The sequence below is a fragment of the Scatophagus argus genome, chromosome 17 (assembly GCF_020382885.2).
Source record: "Scatophagus argus isolate fScaArg1 chromosome 17, fScaArg1.pri, whole genome shotgun sequence".
Taxonomy (NCBI): Eukaryota; Metazoa; Chordata; class Actinopteri; family Scatophagidae; genus Scatophagus; species Scatophagus argus.
In genome coordinates this window covers 16,343,555-16,365,022 of record NC_058509.1, presented here as the reverse complement: position 1 = coordinate 16,365,022, position 21,468 = coordinate 16,343,555, and the positions used below count along the sequence as shown (strand labels likewise).

At 39.8% G+C, this 21,468-nt stretch overlaps 1 protein-coding gene across 1 annotated transcript; it reads left to right on the top strand.

Moving 5' to 3' along the window:
* Nucleotides 1-14,213: 14,213 nt before the first annotated feature.
* On the top strand, nt 14,214-21,468 carry nrsn1l (neurensin 1-like). The gene is made up of 4 exons (XM_046417713.1): nt 14,214-14,517; nt 16,806-16,888; nt 17,905-18,057; nt 19,536-21,468. The coding sequence occupies exons 2-4, from the start codon at nt 16,829-16,831 to the stop codon at nt 19,938-19,940; spliced, it is 618 nt and encodes a 205-aa protein (XP_046273669.1). The 5' UTR covers nt 14,214-14,517; nt 16,806-16,828; the 3' UTR covers nt 19,941-21,468.

Genomic DNA, 21,468 nt, shown 5'->3' with positions numbered 1-21,468 from the left:
GGAGGGAAGCTTGACTGGGGACAGTCTAAAAGAACTATGTGGAACCACCAGCATATGGGCCTCCCACCCATAGGAAGAGGAACTGGGGTTAGGTGCATTGCAAACCAGGCCACAGGCTGCAAGCAAAGACCTAAGTGTGCTGACCCCTGGTCTTATACAGTAAACCATACAGATATAAGAGTGGTATTGATTCTTGTGTAACTTCCAGCAAGCAAGAAGATTAACATATTTTCAAAGTTTAGACTGTTCCTTTGTTTTACCTAAATTGCTAATTAATACAGAGCTGTAACAAAGAACAAGGAGTGAATCACTTCAAGAACTGCAGTATGGATGAGAAGACGTCGACTATACATTTTACACATTTGAGGGTCTTATTACAGTTATTACACCTTAAAAGGGTCTTTTTTAATTGGTTTTGCAATAAGTTTGTTCTAGAACAGGTACAGCATTAATCCATTCATAACAAGAGACTTAGCACAGTAATCACTCTCTACTGCAGTCACATATCAGTTTATATCAGTAGGCATATGGAAGGATTAGCCCCTGTTGCAATTTTATCTACATACTGTCTTCCATATTTAACATACCGAACAGTATGTGCTGAATTCCATTGATCATTGCATGCGCTTACCTCATAAAGTGATTTACCTCTCTGATAATAGCTGTAATACACATCTACTTTCAGTTACATACACACTCAGGCGTTCGCACATGCTCACAGAGTCCCACACTCAATCCTTCACCCTGTCTGCCACAGCTTGTGTGGCCTATCAATCAGCGTAAGCTGACAGCTATGGCTAATGCTCTCCTCTTATTTAACCATGCTTCATAATTTACCATTAGATTACTGGGTTTAGATCATATGCAGCATATGTTGTTCTGTTTGTCGTGCTATTTAATTGTGAGGCACACTCTGAGCCACAATATACTGTAACTGTATAACATTTTGAGGTCTTTACCAACAACACATGCCTTCAGCGTTTTGCATGTATGATACAAACAGTGTCAAAATTACATGCTGATCCATGAAAATGTGCTTTATGTGATCTAAATATATATTGCTCTTTTTAAAGATTTAACATGAAGCTAAATGTTACCTGAAAGCCAAATGCAATATGTGGATTTGCTCAATATCAATGTAAGTGATCTGCCACAACATCTGTGCAAAGACATGTTAACAACTTTGACAGTCACGCTCCATAATTGGCAGTCCAGGATTTGCTTAGTTATTCAGTGATAATGAGTATAGCTTTCTCTCTCTCTGAAACACACACACACACACACACACTCAAACACAGTCATATCTTGCAGATGTTCAACAGAAACAGTGATTTAAGCGATCTGTGTCCACTGTGCCAACTGGATGCATGCCCATCCTTCAGTACGACTCGAGTAAGCATTAGTTGAATCGTCATGTTCGTCTTCAGCAGAATATCTGACTCGAGGGGAAGCACAATGCAAGTTTAACTCCAGAGCTGTGAACTTTAATCGACCTCTCTGCGGGCTTGGATCTATCATCTTAACTGAGGCGATCCGGAGATGACAGGCCTCCACATCCATCATGAGAACTGCTCAGTCCTGACACACATAAAACCCGAAACAGCACAGAGTCAGACTCAACAGAACAGAAAAGTTTCAGTTTGATTAGTACTTGCCTCCAACTTTTGTCCACTCTTTCAGGTCATAAATCAAATCTGTGCGACTTTGCTTTGACTTTCATAATCATGCACGCTCAAAACATAAATATGGAAATATGCTGTTCCTTCATTGTGCCCTCTGTTAAACTTCACTTTACATTTTAATACTTCTCTCCATTCTAGCAGGTATATTTCTTTGTCACATCCCCTCTGTTCTGGCTGCTGTATCCCTCCATATAGAAAGGTTAAACACACCTAAGCAGAGGCAGTGTGACTGATGCTGGGGCTGTTTCTAAATGTTAATGACACCCTCCGGGCACAGAGCTGCACACCGCAGTATCCTACTGTAGAGTTATAGCGTGGCGGTTATGCTATAGTGGCTCCATCTGTGCACACATACATCAGAATGTGTGCTAGCACACACACACACATACGCACACACACACACACCAGGGATGGCCCGCTGTACAGCTGGCACGCAGCCAGGAGTCCTTCCACTGAGTGGTCAGGGAGAGAAATCAATCAAACATGGCTTGTCAGGCCTCTGAATCCATTATGGCAGGGAGAGTGGTGAGGCTTGAGTAAACAGGGATGACAAGGAGAGACAATTAGCACGAATTCAGACTGTTGTTAGAGGCAAGCTTGGGGATTTGGTAGTCCTGCATGGCCTAGTTTGGCCCACCTTGGCTTAGCTCCGTCAACAGGCTCAGCTCGCAGCTTTATTGCTGGTAATTCACTAGCTCTCAGTGTTTTATGCCCTCTCTCTTTACAGCCTAAGCAGGCCAGATCCATTTAAATAAACACTAGTGCTGCAAAATGATGGCTGAGGTGTTTAAAAGCAATGATGCAGGACGAGCACATACACTGCATCACAGCTGGGGCCATTACGGTATTTCAGGCCAGTATAGTGTATGAGAATCAGGCCAGAGAAATCTCACTGAAATTAAAACCTCCTTTGAATTTACATACATATACATACATATGAATAGCATGCATCTGTTATACCTGCAAACATGGTGTAACACACTGATCTCTGTGCCGAAGCTGTGCATAAAACCATTCACCAACCTGCAAAATTAGTCGCAAGATTTGCCACACTCGAATCAGGAGAGGAACTGATTTAGAAACAAAGTGCAGAGAGCTCTCTGTGCGAGTAAGTGTGCGGCCATTACTCATACGTAAACTCATTACATTGGTCTAATAGCTCGGTCTCATGACTGTGCCTGTGCCTGCCTATATGGAAAGAACATTAGTGTGGCCTATGTATGGAACACAGAGTTGGAGTTCATTCATTCTTCTCTATGGTATGGACCAGACAGATAATTAACTGCAGGGACATGAAGTCATTGTTCAGTTAGAGATATGAGCCCGGTCTAATAAGAGCTCACACTGTGGAGTGGTGAGGAGAGAAAGGGACGAAATTACAGGGAAGGGTCTGCTAATGCCTGGTGAAAGACCTGCACCATCTCTTTGCACTGTATGACACACGCTGCGGTGTCAATACTATAATGTTACTATGCACTGAGTTCATTTCTAACGTTCCCCTGCACTCAAAAATGTGTTGCTTCATTTGGATGTTTCACCCTCACTGTACAGAGATTGACACTAGAAAGCTGTTTTCACGTTCATCTTCTGGAGGAGTAAAGTTTCTCACCTGAAATCTCAAATTAACACGTGTATCTACGAGCAGGATTTTGTGACATCCCCAGTAGTTTGGAAGCCTGTGCACAGTGAGAGAGGGCTTTTCAGAAAAAGAGACAAATTGTGTCCAGTGGTTATAGCTGTCCTGCGGAGTTTTCCTGCAAACAAGTTCACATTCAGTGTTTCTCACCTGAAGGGTTACCTAACACTGACTTTCAATGGATTTCTCTCAATGAAAAGCATTTGCACTCTCATACATGGATTTTCCAGTGGAGGAGAAGGAGTACATGTAATTTTAAGGATAGTTTTAATAGTAATTTTAAGATAATGAAACAGTTTTAATTTCTTCTTATTATTATTATATATTCTTCAAAGGAGAGTATTTTATGTCTTAAAACACATGGTTTGTGAACACTGAAATTTTAGTCCTTATTTGGGGTTTATAAAATAGAAAATGGGTCACTTTGCGATACCACTCAGTTTTTGTTTTTATTTAAACTTGGTGTAACTGTCTGAAAACTGCTGTGTTCAAGTAAAACCAACACAATATGTTTCATTCATAAATTCAGTGTGATTTTGATGTTCACAGTGAGTTTGGGGATGGTGTGAGAGACAAGAGAAAAACAGCAATTAAAAAAAAAAGGTAACGATAACGTAACAATGTTCTTCCTGAAATGGAAATTCAGCTTTTTTTTTTCTTTTTTTTTTGGAAGCTGAACGAGTTCCCCTCATAAAATGAAATTTACGTCCCATGCTCGGGTCTTGTCTGGGGCTCCCGCACAAGGCCAGCTTGTACTTGGCCTGACCCATAAATCATAACAGAATTTTTGAATGGACCTCTGTACTGGACCCACCCGAGAGCCCCTGTCTGTGAGACCCTGAAGGGAATTATAGAACCTCCATAAGCAGTCCAGTTGGAAAACAACTGAGAAGTTTATCACATCACTCCAAGAGCTGCAGGTTAACCTTCGCAGCAAGCGGCCGTAGAGGAGAGGCATCTAAGTTTCTTTGGTATTGAAGTGCATTCGGTGTACATATGGCTGGAAAAAGGGTCTCAAAACCCACAGCGGTTGCATGTCTCGAAGTGCTTAGTCGCTACACTCGATCTGTCCCTGTGGGATAGCATGCATGTGTGTGGGTCTCAGTGGAATAGCTAATGCTTGTATATTCGCGCATGTGTGTGTGTGTGCGTGTGTTGTGTGTATACTAGAATATTTATCAGAGGACAACTGCACAAACTAAAAGCATCAAATAAGCAAAGACCCTGTACTTTCACACGCATGTCCACCTCTTGTATTGGCTCCATTGATTCCCATCCTCTGCACAATGCTGGAGGCCAACACAGAACACAGAGACAGGGCCAAGAGGAAGATTATTCAGAATAACATATAGCTCTCTATGGGAGTCCTGAGAAAAGTGAGTGACAGCATCAGAACAAATTGTGATGAAATGGTTGCTTCACCCTATCTGATAGCCATCTCTACACTCAGTATCCTCCCCTCTCACATGTATGATTCATATAGATGCATGGAGGATTTCTTCAAAGCTCTCACATGTTTATTAGTCCATAACATCTGACGCATTCATGTTTACGCTGCCAAGCCACATTTGACATTTTCTAGATATGATGAATCATTAATGATGACCTCAATAGGCTTTCACATCTTTGGCCCACAGATCAATAAAGTGGTTAGGGGAGTAGGTCAGTGGCTCTCCAGAGGTGTCTGTCAGTGTGTGCGTGTGCGCGCGCGTCTGTGTGTGTCTTTGAGCATGCCTCCGAACAGTCGCACCCAGCGAGTGACTGTAAAATGTTGGTGCTAATTGGCGGCCAAGCACGGCCCTGTCTCCGGTGCAATGCTCCAGGGCTGGCAGAATAGTGGCTGGTTTTCCAAGTTTTTTTTTTTTTTTTTTTTCAAGCATTCCCTGCCTGCGAGGCTGTGGGAGTTCCATCCATTATTGATCAGATCCAAGGATGAAAGCAGGAACACTCAGTGGGGACTGAGCATCTTTGGCCCCACACGGAAAAAAAAAAAAACAAAAAAAACCCCACAGCCTTAACCGCCAACTCTGTGTGAAAAGAGACAAGGAAATATCTTTTTAATTCAAATCGAACTAATCGTGAGAATCACTTTGTCTGGAAAGTGAAAGTTAATAAGCCAAATTTAGGTAAAACGAATGCGTCACCGTGTGAATCTTTACTCACCCCTAACATTTGGAGTCACATTCCTAACTGAGATATTTTTTGTACCCAGATGATGACATTGTGTTGTGCTGTGCTTTGCCAGCCTTGGCAGCAGCTCAGCTCAGTGCTGTTCAATGATTCAGCTGTGTAGAATTGACCTCCACCTCACCTTGGCAATGCTCCCCAACCAAATGGACGTCTGGCAGCCAGAACACACACTGGATATACAAGTATGTGTGCACGCCGGTGATAACACACACCAACTCGCAGAAATACACAGATGCACATGCACACACTCTCTCTGGTAAAGGTTACAATGCTGCTTGAAACAAAGGGGCAGATGGTTGACAATGATACAGCGCCAGCACTGGCAAGGTGGTTAAAATATGCATTTCCATTTGTGTGTGTGCACCAGTGGGTCCCTATACATCTCTCTGAGGTAGTTTTAACTGGGGTAATGTGTGCCTAATATCTGTCTAAACTTCTCCCAGCAGCGAGTTTTTATGATGCAGGTCTGTGTATTTGTTTTGGCCTGTTAGTGTGTCTCTCCAGTCCCACAGCAAAGCAAAATGCTACACTTTTTATAATGAGCTATAAACTCAACCACTGCTGGTGTTGACTCATCATTTAAGGAAATTAGGGCTAAACTGCAGACATGAAACACTTTTGGCAAATGGAACAAGCTTATAAAAACCTTAAAAGTGACATTCCTCTTCTGTATTTTACCATAATTACTTCTCAGTGTGAGGTTTGTGGGATACAAATATTTGAATTATAACACTTATAATTTCAGTCCTGGTTGATTTGATGACTATGGTGGTCTTTATGGGCAGTAAATCCGACTGGAGCACCTGCTTTGTTAGAATTGTATATTTGTTCGCAGTGTAGCCAAACAAACTCACGCATTTTAATGCAGGAGTCAGTCAAAAATTGGCCTCTAATTGGCCAATGTCATGCCACAAGTAGCCTGAAACCCTTAACTAAACAGCTTATTGCGGCTGCTGCTTCTTGTTCCAGTACTCTGCAGTATTAAAAACTGATCCACTATCAAAACATGAACTGAAAAACCTGAAATAGACTTGTTTTGTTGATTGTGTTTCCTGTGACTCATCCACAATAAAATCCACCCCAGGTTTTGCCAGTTGTTAAACAGCAGCAGACAGAAATCTTGCATTAAGCATTAGTAACTTAAAATAGTAAACAGCGAGAGATGAAATTACTAATAGTAACACTGAATTACATTCTGCATCATTTTCTGTGAATCCATTATGCAGTTTCAGACACTTTGAATCCAAGGTGTGAATGTCAGACTCCACCTCTAACAGTGAAATACTGTATAGAGAAGTAAATTACTCAAAACTAGGGTTCAATTTGATGAAAATCTTGAGGATTATAACTTTAAAGGTTTAATTTGTTGACTGAGGCCCTCATCTCCACCTTCACACGCTTGACTCCTCTACATGAATGAGATTGTCCACTCCATGTCAATGGGATATTCAACGGCCATCCACTCTAATCCATCCTGGGTCGTTAGCCCTGTCTGCGAAGCTAATCATCATCTCCTCTGGCTCGAGTTAGCCAAAGAGAGAGCATCGCCAGAATGAGACAGTTAAATATTCATGTCCCACTGCAGTGTAATATCCTCCCCGATGATGTTTGAACCTTTTGACCCGAGGTAATCAGCAGTAATCACGCGGTCACGCAGAACAGTGATAAATTTGATCAGTAGATGGTTGAGTTTGATGAGCTTTTGACACAGGCTGAGTGCCAGCATCAGATAAGAGCTCAAACTATGATCGCCACCTCCAGCACACACACCCGATGCTCACAGGCAGCATTCCTGATGACAGACAGTTCATTTCACCCCCAGGCATGTAGGTATGACATCATTCGATTAATAATGGAGCAATTAATTATGACCTATTAGGCTGATGAATTAGATTAGATAGAGAAGAGAAATGTAGCTATGTGATAATATTACACCAGGATACACTAATGACTTCTTGGGGATCGAGGTGGGGGTGTAGGACAGAATATATATGTGCCAGTTTAGAATGACATACAGTCAGCTATCTAGTTATATCAATGATAAATGGTGTTATTGATATGATAATGATTCCATACCCCAACATGGTCATATTCTACTGCTGTAATGTGATTACACTCTACACTGTGAGACTTTGATGTCTTGCAATGTGACAGTAGACACCATCTTAAATGAAAGTTTCATATTGATGACACACTTAGCCTCATGGAAACCACTGTTGCGTTCAAGGTATCTTTGAAGCAGCTGTATGACTTTTAAACATTTATGCAGTTGTTCCCTTGTGCTGGAAGGTGCTTCAAGTGACAAACATGACAATTTAACTTTAATCTCTATTTGTTTGACAGCATAGAAAGTAAATGTTTGCTTACATGAACACATTCAAAATTTCTGCTTAAAACATTTGAGTAATGACTTGATATGAAACTGAAGTTTTATGTATGTTTCTATTCTAATGGAGAAAGAGTAAGAATAAACTTGTAAATCTGACTCATCAAGCAAAATGGTTTCCTTACATTACCTCATGCAAATCATGCTTAAGTTGTAACTGAAGCAGCTGCATGGATAATTTGTAATAGATAAACGCACTGTATGGCTTCAAATATGTATGCTGGTATCCTACTGTGTGAAGAAACAAAGGAACTTGCATTGATGAAGTCAAGCTTACACAGAGCCCTGTGCTGCATTCCACTGACATCTAGTGTCAGATTTGGGAACTGAGATAACACACCGTGACTGATCCTGTGCAGGTGCCCCTCTACCCCAACACACACACACACACACACACACACTCCCATCTCCACCCCCAGACACACAGACGTTATCCTCTTTGCCATACATCAGTGTGTAGCCTTATTGATCTGCTCGATATGACCTTGAATGATCAGGCAAGTGGAAGCGCCCGTGTTGGAATGAAACCCATCCATTCCCTCTGTCTGCTATCTGCCACTGTAATGACTTGAGGGAAGACGGGGAGGAAAAGGAGCCCATTGAGATGGACCCCAGAACCAGTCAGCTCTGCAGCGGCCTTATGTTGTGGCTGGCCTCCCCCCCAGGCACAGTCTGTTCTGAGAAGAGGAAGAGAAGTGGGTCAGCCTGTCTGAGATGCAGGAGATGAGACCTTATCTGGTTACTGTATATCAAATCAGATAGATAGATAGATAGATAGATGGAGCACTGGATTATGTAAGTGCATTTGCTCCCAGGATAGCCCTATTTCTTAATACAGAATATAGTGTATTAAAATGATAATCAGTGGATAAATGATGAAATTTATCCTCTTGGGGTGTAAGATAAAGAGGAGCCATGCTTCAGGGCTGTACGGAAGAAGGTTTCGGTTGGGTGTGTAACATGTAGAATCTAACAGGATATGTAAAACATTTTCCCCTGCAGCTGGAACATGACTAGAACAGTTGATAATGATGATTTTCTTCAAATCACTTTCATGACTACTGAAATCAGTATGCAGTGTAAAGATGTCAGTCCCTGTGACTTTTTATCTATAATGTGAAGAGTTGGAGGGTGATATGCTGAGGCCAGGCCTGTTTTAACTGATGGTCGCTGATACATTATAATTAAACATGATTGAAATGCATTTGCTCAAGTACATAATATACTTTATAGGTAAAGTTTTGACGTACTTAACTTAAGTATTTACTTTTTCTGCTACTTCTCTATTTCAGTGGCAAATTTTGTTTTTCCGCCTTTACTACCTTTATTTGACAAAACATTTTTTGAAGGTTTTTTTTGCTCATGTCCTCCTGTGCTAAGTAGGCATGTGTCACGACCACATTCCTTTTCGGCTGCAAACAAGCAATGTAAAAGTGCCAGCTCCAAATTGAAGAGACTGGTGAGCTACGTTGCATTTTTGCACATCAAACAATAAAAAAAATCCAGTATGCGATTTCCTCACGCTTTTACTGGCTTTTGTGAAAGCCAGTAAGCCAGACAAGAGTCTTAGTGATGGTGTAACTTAAGTTTTTACTGTGAAAAAAAAGCCCTATCATAAAACACCTACTTTTGGAATAGAGTTTGGTTTTAAAATATGTCCACTCAGAAAGCCGCTGGGACCAGATGATATTTTAAAGTTAACAATTCACACCTTCTAATAACGAACTTTGCAAACAACCAAAAAACAAAACAATTATATTTGCATAATAAGGTTGTATAATAACAAGCATGAACAGCTCTTATGTCTGACTGTCAGTGTCATCTTCTGTCCTGTGTCCTGACCCTAACTAAGAACCAGAACCTCTTCCTCCCAACAGTTTAACTCTCCCCTGTCAGTGGTGTCCGGTCTGGGCAAAGTCTCATTTCTCCATAAAATATGGCCCATTTTCACTGAAACAGCTGGTGGCGTGTGACGTATATTAATGTAAAGTGTAAGGAGATCACGAGGTGATTGCAATGCATAAACTGGCACTGACAGTAGAATCATTCTCCCTGATTCTGAATGATTCTGAAGCTGTTATTTTAAGCTAAAATAGTTAATAATGTTGCTTTAGGTATTATTTTCTGTGCTCAGTGAAGTGAAGTGCTTGAGGCAATTATTCAGGTTTTTATAAATGTGAATCAGTATGTTTTTGAACCCCCATTAAGAGGTGTACCTGGATACTTTGTGCATATGGTGTATATCCTTCAAAATGCTACTTACACTATAATACACCCAAGTAAAACAATCCTTAGATGTTTTTCCACTACTGACCATAGAAAATAAAAATCTATCAGTGACTGGCTGAAACATTTTGCAAAAGAGGTAACTGTCTAGCAAAAATGTGGACAGATTGTGACAGCTTTGTTTTTGCCTTATTTCTCCTCCAGACTTCCACTGTCTGGAAATGAAATTAGGTACCAGGAATACTGCACATGCACTACTTATAATATTTTCAAAAAACAGACTTTTCCCTCCTGCACAAGTGAAGCAAGCATGAAGCCCAAAATGAGAACACATTTAAAAAGCTTTTCTGAGAAAAAGGTTTTACAGCCCATATTGAACAATAACGAGCAGTACGGCCATGCAGACGCACATCAATGAACAGACACATGCACACACACTCCTCTCCTCTGCCTCTTCATCATAGGATGTGACACCTGACGGCCCATTAGTTCCCAAAGTGCTATTCTATTCTATGAATTCCTCTCCTTATAGAATATTTAGACTCTGTGTGCTTCCCTCCGCTTGTCAACATGGGATACATTATTCATGTTAATGTGCCATTATCTGACGCTCTGCGTGATGTAACGCAGCCATTCCCTGGCCCCGCACCCACAAACACATCCACTGACCTTCTGAACTGTGCACTGCCATCACCCTGCCTGCAGCACTGCAGCAGCTCCGCTTCATATAATACACAGAGGGAGAGGAAATTTGTGTGCTACAGAGCTTTTATTATGCAATTAAAATGTGTGCTTACTAAAAGCATAGCTACATTGAAGATAACAAAAGATTCGTGGGTTTAACATTGCTTGGGTGCATCCATAAAAGTGCGCCTGCAATACCTACTTTTAAGAAGGAGATAGAGAGCAGTAGTGAAGAGTGAATTTACCAGCATTTAATTATGCAATTAAAAAGGTGTGCCTGTACTCGAGATAGACTGATATGTCCTGACTATAAGCTTGAATTTAAGAGAGATATGACACACGGATGAATAAAAAAAGGAATTTGAGTTAACAAGCATTTGGTGCAATTAAAAGATAAGTCTAAGCCTGTCTGGATTCAAGATAAAATGAAAGAATAGTTTTGAGTTTAAAAATGCTTTCTGCTAATCCATATGCCTATGTTTGAGATCAAAGAAAAGGAAAATAGATATATTTTTTTTACCAAGCTGTTAAAAGGTAAGCGTAAAAAACGGCTGTAACACCAGCCATAACGGAATATATCTATTTTCAAAGTTCACTAATTAACATGTCACACATATGTTTAATCAGTACAAATACTGAGTGTAAACACAACAATTTGCCAGCATAACCCCAAGAGACTAGTGTTGATCTTCCACTGTAACTTTCTGCAAGAAACTGAATAAGCGTATTTCCCAAAAGGGAAACTATTCCTTTAGGCTTTAACTTTTTTTTTTTTTTTTTGCATTCAAAAGTACGAGTGTTTTAAAACAGAGTTAAAAGAGACTTTGCGATTGTCCATATATCTCAATTAGCGCTGTGATGAACTGCCAACTTGTCAAAAAGAGTCCTCCAGGATAGCGGCCACCATCCCTATACCAAAACAAGGATTAGACAGGTGGAGAAAATGAAAGACTGAAACTGTCTTCTCAGTCATCAAGCCTGAATATTTTGATTTTGGAAAATGTTTTACGCTTTCTATTTGACGAGCCAATAAATGAAAGGCTTTTCACAACTAATTAACATGATGTCTTGGATGTTCCACTATATTGACTGTGGTTTTATAGGCTGGTGTGGGTTGATGCACAGGTTATTTTTAAGATACCAGACAGGCACAATGCATAATTTATCACACCCAAGGATAACCCTCCCAAGCTGGTGAATAAAGGAAGTAATAAGGGCAGCAAGGCATGCAGCTGAAATGACTGATAATGCTTTACAACAGCTTCTAAATAGAGTAGATGAAACACAGTCCTGTTTGCACATCATCTTAAAGGAAAGAGTAATTATCTATCGACCAATCAACACATAGCACTCACTTCCTGTGTCTGACCTTGCCAGACTCGTAACCATGGAAATTTTTTTTCTCTTTCCGATCAAGCACAGCTATCAAAAAGCGCTCTCTCTCTCTCTCTCTCTCTCTCTCTCTCTCTCTCTCTCTCTCTCTCTGTATGTGTGTGTGAACAACAAACATGAACAGTGTTCTATGTATTTCACTCAATAGGGCACCTTGGAAACTGTCTTATCCTGTCTTTAATGGCTTACCATACTGTGTCCAAACAACAAATATGTAGGGATGATGAACCACTGCTCCCATGCACACACACACACACACACACACACACACACACACACACACACACACACTTAGTCTGCCTGGTAGAAAATGTTCTTTTCACACACAGATCAGATAAATATGTGAAAATGACAGTATTTGTTTTCTTTTCATTTGGGATCTGTTATGACAGTGCATAAATAATGCATCTTCAGGAAACACTGAAATATTTACAGAACACATATTGGCACGTATCTGGATGTGGATAGTGTGTGTGCATGTCTGTGTGAGAGAGGTGTGTGTGTGTTTTTTTGAAACATTATTTCAGCTATGGACCGTGAAGTGAGCCTGCTGTTAATGAGAGCCCCTGCTTACAGAGGCAGGAATGCTTCTTTAGTTTGCATTCCTAGACACATTATCAGTCACTGACAGCTGGTGAATGCAGCACTCAGTTTAAGGAGACTAACATGTCAGAGAGTCTAGGATTGTACAAAAACTTAACATTGCAATATTTTTCTCATTGTTGGTGAAAAGTTAAGAGGACTCTTGCACACAGATGAAATGCCTGCATTTTTTCTCCTGTGCTGAATTTAGACATTGAGAAATGAATAAAGGAGTAAAGGAGCTCTCAGTTTGATTGATTTGTGTGCACAAACTTTTTTTGTTTGTTTGTTTACTTTTTGGACATAAACTTTACTTTGAAATAAAAAAAATCATTGTGGTATTTCAGTGACATTCCTGGAAAATGATGTATTTACTTTATAATAATCAATACTAAAGTTTTAACACTGAAAAGATTCATTTATTAAAAAAGAAATAAAGGTGAAATAGTAGAGAAAAGAACAGTAACAGTAAAAAAAGATCAAGGTAAGAATGAAGTAGCTAGATGGAGGCATAAAAAAATAGAGAATAAACTGAAACCAAAAAGTGAACTCTGTGGGATTCCAAATGTAATGTTGTATACATTGACTTAAATCACTGCATTAAAACTCAGGAATCAGAATTTTGATAAGCTATGATGATATCTAGAAGTCTGATATTCAAAACACCTGCCACTAAAAATATTTTTAATACTATTTTCTCCGTCAGTTTACACTTTAGCCAGAATTTGGAAAAACTGAAACCACAGACATTAATGCACTGCTTTAGAGGGTTACACCACTGATTCATTATTGTACTTCCACATAAGAGATACATAAGAGACTGATTATAAAAATAAAAATAACAATCAAACCAACAAAGGTCTAAATGTCCTGATTTTGTTTCCTAGTACGGGTGAAGATGAGATCACTCAAGAAAGATTTGAACCAATTCAAAAGCATCTGTGGCCAAACTCCAAAAAGCCCTTTGGACTACACAAACTTCCAAGGGATAATATCTAGACAGGCAGAGAATGTGTCTGGGAGGAAAACTTTAAACGACTCACCCCAGCTGAATAACTGACAACAGTGTGAGACCTACACTATAAGAGCAGCGAGAAATATATAGGCAGTCTTAATCTGGTTTTCATATAATTCCACTAAATATTCCTTGAGGCAGGTAGTGAATTCATGGTACCCAGTGATGAGTTGGGTGGCTAATGCTTTAATCTCCTGTGGTATAGAGACATACTTTATGTTTTCACACTTTTTTCCCATATATTTTTTGCAGTGATCACTATACTGTGTTTTGGATAAAAAGTGAATGATGAATTTAGGAATAAAGTTATTTTGAATCTAAACTCTAGATGTGGGCTAATAATTAAAACCAGTTTGATTTAAAAGATGTGGTTAATAAAGAATAGCTATGAATTTTTCTGGTTAATGAAAATAAAATAGACATTCATATGTTTTTAAAGAATAAACCGTGTCTTATCTGCTTCACTAATAGTGGAAATACTAGAAACCAAACTTCTTGTTGCTTAACTGGCTGCAAGGCCGAAACGCGTTGAATTATTTCTCCAATAAAGAGCTTCAATAGGAGTCAGATGTCATATTATATTCTGAGTTTACACGTTATTCTCCGTCTGCACGCATGCTCAGTGTCTCAGTTGAGCTGATTCACATCAGCAGCGGCGTTGGATATCAACCGGTCCGACAGCACATGGATCCCCAGTGAGAAGAGCGATCACTCCGGCCAGGGGGTAAGACTGGGTCCTATACTGGTTGCAAACTCGGTTCGAGTGAAAGGAGGAGGCAGCAGTTGTGGCGGGGATGGGGGAAAAGACACTGAGTCGCTGTAGATGAAGTGCGATGGAGAAAAGTGTGAAATGGACTGAGGCTGCATGGCCGCGATGACTCACTGGTGTCCAGTGCTGGCGGTTAGTTTGTGTCTGTGCCGAGTTGAAATGACCACCATGTCTTTTGTTTTGAAAGGATGTCACCTCTCGTGCCAAAAAAATATAAACAATAACAACAATAATAAAAATAAAACTAATTAAAACGACATGCCTCTTCAGCAGGCTATTAGCAGCTGTGAAATTTATCCGACATTAGTGTGGGACAGTAAAGAAACCCTGTTGCATTTACGGGTGCTTTAGGCTCAGATAAATGGCTTCAGCCTCTGAGACGAGGAAAGCTGGGGCTAAGTCGACCAGCACCATGGACAGCACTGTGCTTCAGCAGCCTTTAGGGGCTGGGATATTTGTATCAGTTCGTCAGGATAGCATAGAGCAGGTCAAAATGTGTTTTATAATCACGGGGGAGGGAAAAACAAACAGTTATAAAATAAACAAATCTCAGTAGCCTTCAAGACCAGAGAGTTTGGTAACGTACTTTACAGCTCAGTATAATACCACATAATGTACTGTGATTCACCAGTCACTGATCCACTTGTTTATTTAATGGAGTATTTGCAAAAAAGAAAGGAAGAAATCAACAAAGAAAAAAGCTTCTGCTATACTTTTCTCAACTCTTCGTTGTTAGCTAAATATTGTACAGTTTACTTTCTTTGGGCCTCCAACAGCTTTGTTAATAAAATCATCTCTTTGGAAACGTCTCTTTTGTGGAAATGCTACACATCTGAAACGTGACAACTAAGCTCTGCTTTTTGTAAGCAATCACAAGCCAAAAAGTTTTCAACCACTGGTTTGATTTATAACACTGTGTTGCATTTAATGAACTGAACATGTGTTTATAAATCTAACATGTTCTTCTTCTTCTCAAAAGTATCAGGTAGTTACCTTTGACAGATAAATGAGTAGAGTAAAACATATTTCCTCTTAATTGTAGCAGAAGTATAAGAAGCAAAAAATGGAAGTATTAGTAGAGTACAAGTACCTTAAAATAGTATTAAATGCAGTACTTAAGTAACTTTAAGCACTAACAATAAATAATAAAGACTAATAATACCTGTAAGATCTGTCAAAGAGAAAGAAGTCATTAGTATCATGATCTGCTTTAAGATGTGCTTTTAACAACCAGTTTATCATAACAGCCAAACAATATACTGAGAGTCACTCAGTGGTAGAGGAAGAATTTAAATTAAAAATTAATTATAAGTACCAAAACAATCATCTAAAATTATTTCTTTCCAAGTAAACTACTGCCTATTTTATGAGAGAGGTAAAATGTACAATGTAGCAGAAGTAAAGAGTTATATAATGTTAGTTGTGGACCTCATTACCACACGCTCTTATGAATTCATTCTTCTAATTGTGTTGACGTTTAGCATGAAGACCCAGAAAACTCAGAAAGGTCAAATCTCTTACTTTATAAGGAAAAACTAAGACAGACTAACGTTAATGGTATGTATACTGCTGAGGCTTTACTCAGCATGGCAAAAGTACAAACTGCAACAAGTAAATTGAGGCTAATTTATATCAGCCAAGTGGAATTAATGCTTCTTCATGCTTAGGGAGACCTGCGGGGCTTGTAAACAAATACAAATCACACAAATGAACAGAGTTTGGTAACAACACACTCTGTCAGGATCAAGATTTTAGCCTTCTTTAGCCTTACATTACCTGAGCAGGACGCTGTTATGTTTCAAACTGCAAATTGTCAGTTTAAACTTACTGTTCAGGCATGTGTGGCTGCTGAGAGAAACAGTTTGAAAGCAGAGAATGAAAGAAATCAATCAAACCGCCTCAGGAGAATAACAACAGAAGGACATGTGTGCATATGCGTATGAGGAAGAATAGAGTGTGCACGCACTTGCATACGTGTGACTCATCCGTGGGTGGTAATAGAGCCACCTCAGGGCCACGGTAGCCGTCAATCGTTCACATGCAGCAACAATAACTGGGGCAACCTGACGACACAGGCCAAGATTTATAACCAGTCTCTGAAGGGAGAGAAGCTTTTATTGAGGGAAATCCATATTCAGTGTTTGTGTTACAACAGCCCAGCAGCTGACATGTATTTATATCAATCTGCTAGGTGCTAGGAATATGCATCACCAGCAGTATGTGTCTGTATCTTTTTGCTGTAGGTGTACAAGGTGTGTGAGGTGTGATGGCACTGTGCTCTGAGGCCTGTGTCTCCAGCTCAGGAGGAGAATCCTCTGGGAGTGAGGTGAGCTTCAGTTCCAGGTTTGATTTTATTGCAAAAAAAAAAAAAAGCTCATAAGCTCAAAGTCAAACTCTACTCATATAAGCGAAACTTGTCTTATGATCAACATGAGTCAGATCTAAAGAGAACATCTTTAGACAGTGCTACAAATGGCTCACATTCACATACCCCAGATTTACCTTGTAATAAGGGCACTTTCTCCTATATTTTCAAGGCTTCTTCCTGATGGTCATCTACCATCCCATCAATGTAATGATTACTGTCCAAGGCAATGATATGATGGGAAGAGCTGATCTAGGTTCTTCTCTGACATTGATCGTTTAATTGATTCAGCACTGGATCCTGAAACTAAGAACATATTTCTTTATTAAGTCAAAACTTTAAAACATCACAACTCAAAAAGACTAGCCACAGTTTGCACCTGTTAGCTATAGCGCTGTGCTGGAATCACACAGCTGAGTGAGCTGAGTGATCTGATGATGACTCTCACTGCTGCTGTGGAGGCATTTACAGAATCCTCAAAGACTCTTCACAAAATCTAAAAAATTAGGAAACAGAGAAACAGGGAAACAGGTTAATAGTTATTTTTTATCGTGTGTCGTCATTTATCATTCTTTTCATCCAGAGAGTTAGAAGAGTCTTTGAAGATTCTAGAAATACCTTCAGAACAATGTAAATGTTTTTAACTACCTTAAACGCTGTTTTTTCCTTTTATTTATTAGCTGGTAGTTGTTAGCTCTTGTTAGCCAGTAGGATTACAGTATAGTACTCTGTACTTAAAGTACAGACTGATTCCAGTCACAAAGTTATTACCCCCTTATTCCCCAACCTTTTGTCTTCTTCCCTTGCATTTACACATTCGTACCAGTGGAGGCACTCAGTAAGTTTTACTGATATTCCATTTGCACTAAATACTCACCTACACTATATTTTGGGGGCCATAATGCAGGCAAATGCTATCACTGAAGACTTGTGTTCTCTAGTATAATTTGGTCCCTTTGTACATAACATCCCTCCAGGCAGGTTCTAGCTGCCTTCAGTTTGGGGTTCGTTCCTATCTGCACCACTTCTATGAAGAGTGCTCCTCCTCCATGTGGGAAAGAGACCCGGAGGATCGCGGGTTCGTCCAGAGCCAGAGGTCAACCCTGTGGTGGAACTCAGCTGCGTGGAAGGTAGGATAAATGAGTAATCTGTTCACATTACTCAACATCATTTAATCTCTGCTCCTGGGTCTTAATACCTCTCGAGGCTCCATAAACAAAAATAGGCCTACAAAATGAACATTTTTCAAGAAAGTACAATTGTAATTTATTTTATTTTAAAACATGATAATTTAATACCTGGGACATGAAGTTCAAAACAAATCCAGGAGGTGCACGTCAGACATTGTAGTAATCATTGATACTGTTGATGTCCCTGTGTTTTCAGTACTCAATCTCTCTGGCATTTTCAGTATTGTTTGGTGGCAAGACATATTGTGCATTCCCTTTAATCAGTCCTCTGATATTTTGCAAAAAATAAATATCATTCACTTGGTGATATACCACAACAGAATTTAGTTCCACCACTGTAATGTGTCATGTACCATGAGGAATCCTGCAGTTCCTCAGGAAGTGATGCATGCTACTTTGCCGGTTTGTGTGAAATCTAAGCAAAAAAATCCCTGGGGAGATTTGGGCTCAAGTACAGTCATAGAAAGTTAATTCAAATATTTTCTGATATATATGTTGTGTAAGTGTATTTCCTTATGTCATTCTGTATCTCGGTTCAGCCCATGATTCCTATTATGCTTAAAAGTTTTTGAAACCCAGAATTTTATCATATCATCTTAAACCTGAAAAGTGAAGCTAAGCATTTTATGTATTGTTGCATTAACACCTGTTAAGACTATAGCTCAGGAGGTACACAAACTTCTTAGGGTGTGTATCTGTAGAAAATACATAGTTTCAATATTTTAAATATAAAACAATTATATTCAGTCCAGGCATTGTCTTCAAAATGATGTCTTTCTTTAGTTGGAAGGTCACATAGTCATAAATGAAAAACGCACAGCTCCTTGTGTTGTGACTACACTGACTAACTGACTTGAGATGGATCCATTATAAGTCCCTTCCATGGTAACTACTGATTAAGTGCTATTTTGAGGCTTGCTGTGATTGTAAAAGGATTTATATGCCCCTTCTCAACAATACATGAAGACCCAGTTATAGAAGAAGTGCAATTTTTTATTCTACCTTGAACATTTTTTCCTTGTGTTCCCCGAAAATGAGGCTGCAAAATTCCCCATATACAGCTTTTGCTTGACTCTGCCTCTACGACACATGGTGCTGTTGCCTGCTGATTGTTTTCACCTGCCAACGACGAGCTTCCCCAGTGTAAAACCTCTCTCTGATAGTGCATGCAGTGAATTACAAACTGTTGTCTCTGCATGATGAACTGCAAGCAATGGTGTGGTGGTATTTGTAAAGGTGAGGGATTGCATGTGAGCCCCCTGCCCATTTGGTAATTTCACTTTTTTCTGCTTCACAAACAACAAAATGACCTTTCCTAACAAGTGCAGAGCGCTGAGGAAATATTACCGCCTACAGAGAAAAAAGGACCGGGGCTGCACAAATTACCACTTCAGGTTTCTGTCTCTGTCTCTGTCCAGGTGTCCTTGGCCCTAGGTCTCCTGATCATGACTGCAGGTATTGCCAGTGTGTCAGTCGGTTACTCCACTCCCCATAAACTTGAGTCTTTTGGAGAGGGAGACCTGTTCTTCGTGGACACCCAGGCCATAAGCTTCAACAGAAGGCTGCACTTCACCACTGCAGCCGGGATCGGGCTCTCCAGTCTCGGCTTGGCCCTGGTGGTGATTGGGATTGTTGTTTGGATCCTCCCTGTATCCAAACTCAAAGAAAGGCTGTTCCCCAGAGCAGGGGAAGGGACACCTAGAGGAGAGTCAGGGTTAAAGTGGAGGGTTCCCGGGGATGTGGTCACTAAGCCACCAGGTATAGAGGAGGGGAAGGTACCAGTAACATTGTCAAAAGTGGAAAATGTGCAGCCCACTTCTTAAAAAAGATCCCTGCTGAGCTACATGGTGTACAGGCTTTTGTTCTAGTCCTGGGGCCTCATTATCCTGGCATTGTTTTTTTTTTGTATCTGTTAAAGGAACCAAGTGTCATTTTAGCATACCTGACCTGACCTGAATATTACAGTTAGGCATTAACATCTAATCACTTTAGGATTTAAAATCGTGAAATTTTCACAGCAACACTGATTCATTCCCACAGACGCACTGTGATCAGAGGAACCGTTCAGGGGCAGAGTTAATCTGCGAGATTGTTCTATTCAGAGTTTTTCTTTTGTGAACTTTGAGTTGCAAATTCATGTTTTAGACCAGCAGAAGGTCGTCTCTCCAGTGCTGACTGTTGAGGGAAGAGAGAAGCTTGCCAGCTACAGCAGTTCACCGATTAACCCTGCAAGCAGTCACTACGCAGTTACTACCATCTATTTCACAGAGTCAGTATTTGTTTGTTGCCTGATTTAAAATACAGACAAGTTACGTCTGATGATTTAAAAGCACAACTTTGAATAATAAATCCAAATTAAAATGTCTAACTGAGGCCTCAAGACTTCAACCTGAAACTCTGCAGCTCTCTTAAACATCTTGTACTACAGTATAGGGATATAGTTGTTGACCATAGACTGTGTTTGTGCAGTGCACTAGTGTTGTATTTTAAAGATACAGTGAGTAATATGCACCTCAACACTCAAAGAGCAGAACCCAAATGACTGATGGTGGAATAATTATATGTTTTTACCGCTCACTTGATAATGTCATTGATAACTGTTTTTTTAAATAATTTTTTTTAACTAGTACTGGTACCAGTAGTTACATAAGGTGACATTGCATGACTTACACAGAAAATCTGTGTCCATTCACATACATATGTACACACAAATGGCAGGACATTCAAAAAAGAGGTTAAGGATGAAAAAAAATCATTAACAATTCTGAGTCTACATTTTCACATACGTCCACTAATGCTCTGCCTCCTGTGCTCAACACACGCACGGTCACACAATCACTTGCACTCATCTGTTCACCTTCACACCCACACACATGCACAAATTCGTGCTCCATTGACAATATCACCTATTTTCTCCCCACTGTAATCTGGTTCCCTAATTGCCTGCAATCTGTGTCTCCAGGCAACAGTTGGGCTTCAAGTGCTCTATTTTCAACTATGAACAAAGAGTGATTGGCCCAGCACTTCCTCTCTCTTTATTATCACACCAATCAGATTTTTTGTTTACAGCCTTACATGGCAGTGGCAAGTAAGTGGTGAAGCACTGAGATGAAGAATTTGCACTCGCACCTTAAAGGCCAACTTGTTAGATCAGGCCCTCCAGTTTAGTTAAATTAATTTGAATAATAGAGCTGCAAGTTAGAAAAAAAAATGTTCAAAAAAAATGAATCCACTGGATGTTATTATTCATGTTTTATTGTGTTATTGGAAATGATGAAGATAATGGAATAAAACAGGATCAAGTGTCACCAGAGTAAAATAAATGAGCAAAATAAAGTTGTGATCTGCATA

Bases quoted from the DNA above. Each gene is read 5' to 3' on its own strand.
- nrsn1l (XM_046417713.1), top strand. From the start codon at position 16,829: ATGGCACTGTGCTCTGAGGCCTGTGTCTCCAGCTCAGGAGGAGAATCC. The intron at 16,889-17,904 runs GTGAGCTTCAGT...ACATCCCTCCAG, and splicing joins GAGAATCCTCTGGGAGTGAG to GCAGGTTCTAGCTGCCTTCA. The intron at 18,058-19,535 runs GTAGGATAAATG...GTCTCTGTCCAG, and splicing joins GGAACTCAGCTGCGTGGAAG to GTGTCCTTGGCCCTAGGTCT.